General features: G+C 28.0%; 1 protein-coding gene across 1 annotated transcript; it reads left to right on the forward strand.

Annotated features, from left to right (window-relative positions):
• The first annotated feature begins 700 nt into the window (after window positions 1-700).
• On the forward strand, window positions 701-1,763 carry LOC136091860 (zinc finger MYM-type protein 5-like). Its single transcript, XM_065819573.1, has 3 exons — window positions 701-763; window positions 946-969; window positions 1,248-1,763. Exons 1-3 carry the CDS (start codon window positions 701-703, stop codon window positions 1,761-1,763), a joined length of 603 nt encoding a protein of 200 aa, XP_065675645.1.
• Window positions 1,764-2,949: the final 1,186 nt, after the last annotated feature.

A 2,949-nucleotide genomic window follows, 5' to 3' on the forward strand; every position in this document is an offset into this window, starting at 1 on the left:
CAATAAAAAAATTTTCAATTATTGTTAACTTCGTGACTCCTAATAACATTAGTGCTATATTTAATCATTTTATTCAATACTATGCTTATTTTAGATTTCAACAGTATGCATAATTTCAAAATTTTTGTTTTGCAAATAAATTATTTTAGCAGATTATAAATAAACATTATTTTTTTAAAATGATTCTTACAGGGCCGGATTTAGGGGAGGGCTGAGTGGGCTGCAGCCCAGGGGCCCCCACAAATTCGGGGCCCGCACAATTTTATGATATTTAAATTAGAATACAGAAAAAATATTTTATTTATATTTACACATATTTAATTAAATAATATTGAGCTTTTTTTGGACATTTAAAAAATTTTATTTTACTAACTAATAATAGATGTATTTACGTTTATTGACAATGAATGGTCTCTAAAAACCAAGATAAGATAGTTTATGCCGTCCGCGATCGGTGTGCACCGTCGGTTGTAATAATGTTAGTAAATGTGATTCTAAATATACACATGTGGGTTTTCGGAAATATTAAATACACATTACAGACAATCTGTTTGTAGATAAATTATCGTTATTTGTTCGTTGCACTTATTGCATGTCAGACGTCAGTTAACAACAGTTGCATACACAATAGACAATAGTTACAGACTTTATTTGTTTCTTAAATTATAAGTTAACCAGTGAATAGTGTTAAAATTTAAAAATGGAAGAAGATTGTCATAAATTAAAGCGAGTTTATATGAGTGGTGCAGATAAACGAAAATTGGCAAAAGAAAAAGATTAAAAAAATACGGAAATAATTTCAAAAACTAGGCGAATGACAGAGTTTTTCATAACACAGCCCAACACAACTTCTTCTTCTTCTGAGGTTCAAAGTTTTACAATTACTATACAAAGAATAAATATTACTTTTAATAATATAAATTTTTTATTTTTTATATTTAATAGCATATAAACATAAAATATATGCAGGTTAGGTAGTTTAAATAATAGATATTACAATTAATATTTTTTTCATGTATACATACTATATTATACTTATCTCTTCAAATTTACCTTTTCTAATTAAAATTGTTTAAAATCGAAAAAAATTATACATATATTGGCCACTTAGGTATATATTAATTAAAAAAATAATAATAATAAAAATTTCAAAATCAAACGCATTAATATTATAAATACAAATTTAAAAAAGTCTTATCAGTTTAATTTCCATTAGGTACATATTTTAAATATTTTTTTTATTTCAGTCATATCAAATTGCTCTACCGCCTCAACTAGTAACTATCGCCGAAAACCCTTCACCTCAAAATATTGTTGAAGAAACAAATGAAAGCTTAAATTTAGATATAGGATTATGGCCTGAAAATATGACAGGATTAATAGATTATTGGGCAAAAGTAGGAAGTTCAAATTTACAAAATTGTAATGAAGAATTATTTATACAAAAATCAAAAAAACAGTTTGATGTGAAGTTTACTCGTAAATGTAATAAATCATTGTTTGAGCGAAAAACTGCTAACGGAGAAATAATTAAGCGTTCATGGTTATGTTTTTCACCATTCAATGGTAGCATTTTTTGTTTTGTTTGTAAATTAATGCCCAAAACACGCAGTCAATTTACTCATGATGGTTTCTGTGACTGGAAGCATGCAGATAATCGATTAATAAGTCATGAAACTTCCGAAGATCTTTTAAATTCTGTGATAAATTTAGCTGTTCGTTCAAAAGAATTAGGCCGTATTAACAATGAACTTATAAAATAAAGTGAAGATGTAAAGAGTTACTGGCGTAATATAATCAAAAGACTCGTAAGTGTTATAACATTTATATGTGAACGAGGTTTAGCATTACGTGGTAAAAATGAAATCGTCGGTTCGTCTAAAAATGGTAACTATCTTGGAATTCTAGAGCTATTAGCTGAGTATGATAATTTTCTTAAACAGCGTATTGAAAATCATGCAAATCGTTGAAGTGGGCACACTAGCTATTTATCTTCTACTATCTGTGAAGAATTAATAGAAATAATGGGAAATAATGTCTTGAATGAAATAATTTCTCGTATAAAATTATCTAAATATTTTTCAATTTCATTAGATTCAACACCTGATGAAGATCATATGATCAATTAACATTAGTTTTTAGATATATTGAAAAAGATACACCAGTGGAAAGATTTTTGGTATTTATGCCAAACCAAGGCCATAAAGCTCAAGATATGTATGATGGTTTATTAAACTTTTTAAATAAATATGACTTAAACATAAAAAATTGTAGAGGCCAATCGTATGATAATGCTTCTGCAATGAGTGGGAAATATAATGGTCTTCAATCAAAAATTTTGAAAAATAATAAATTAGCTTCCTGGATTCCATGTGCTACACATTCCCTAAATTTGACTTTTTAGAGCAGTTATATGTATTTTTTACGGCATCAACAAAACGTTATGAACTACTGGTTAAAGCTCTAAGTTTAGAAAATACCAAAACCCGTATCCATGTACCACAAAGAGTTAATACTACACGCTGGCCATGTAGATCTGATGCAACAAAAGCTCTTATACTAGGCTATAAACAATTTAAAAGTACTCTAATTCAAATAGCTGATGACTTTGAACAAACAACAAAAATGCGTTGCAATGCAAATTGTTCATACAACAAATTGTGCACACTTGAAACTAGAATTTACACGGTTTTTTGGAATAATGTCCTTGAAAGAGTAGATAAAACTAATAAATTATTGCAAGATACGACATTAGACCTTAATACTGCAATATCTGCTATTAAGTTTTTAAAGAATTTTGTTCAAGCTAAACGTGATAACTTTGATCAATATGAAAAACAAGGAGCAGAAATTTCGGAAACAACAGATTATTTGAAACACCGTCAACGGCAAAGAAATATCCATTTAAATCCAATAGATTTTTATGAAACACCCATGGTAGATTAAACT

This window comes from Hydra vulgaris, chromosome 15, assembly GCF_038396675.1.
Source record: "Hydra vulgaris chromosome 15, alternate assembly HydraT2T_AEP".
Lineage (NCBI taxonomy): Eukaryota > Metazoa > Cnidaria > Hydrozoa > Anthoathecata > Hydridae > Hydra > Hydra vulgaris.

Coding starts and splice junctions, on each gene's coding strand:
- LOC136091860 (XM_065819573.1), top strand. CDS start 701: ATGGAAGAAGATTGTCATAAATTAAAGCGAGTTTATATGAGTGGTGCA. Junction 764..945: donor GTGCAGATAAACGAAAATTG/GCAAAAGAAAAA, acceptor TATATTTAATAG/CATATAAACATAAAATATAT. Junction 970..1,247: donor TAAACATAAAATATATGCAG/GTTAGGTAGTTT, acceptor TTTTTATTTCAG/TCATATCAAATTGCTCTACC.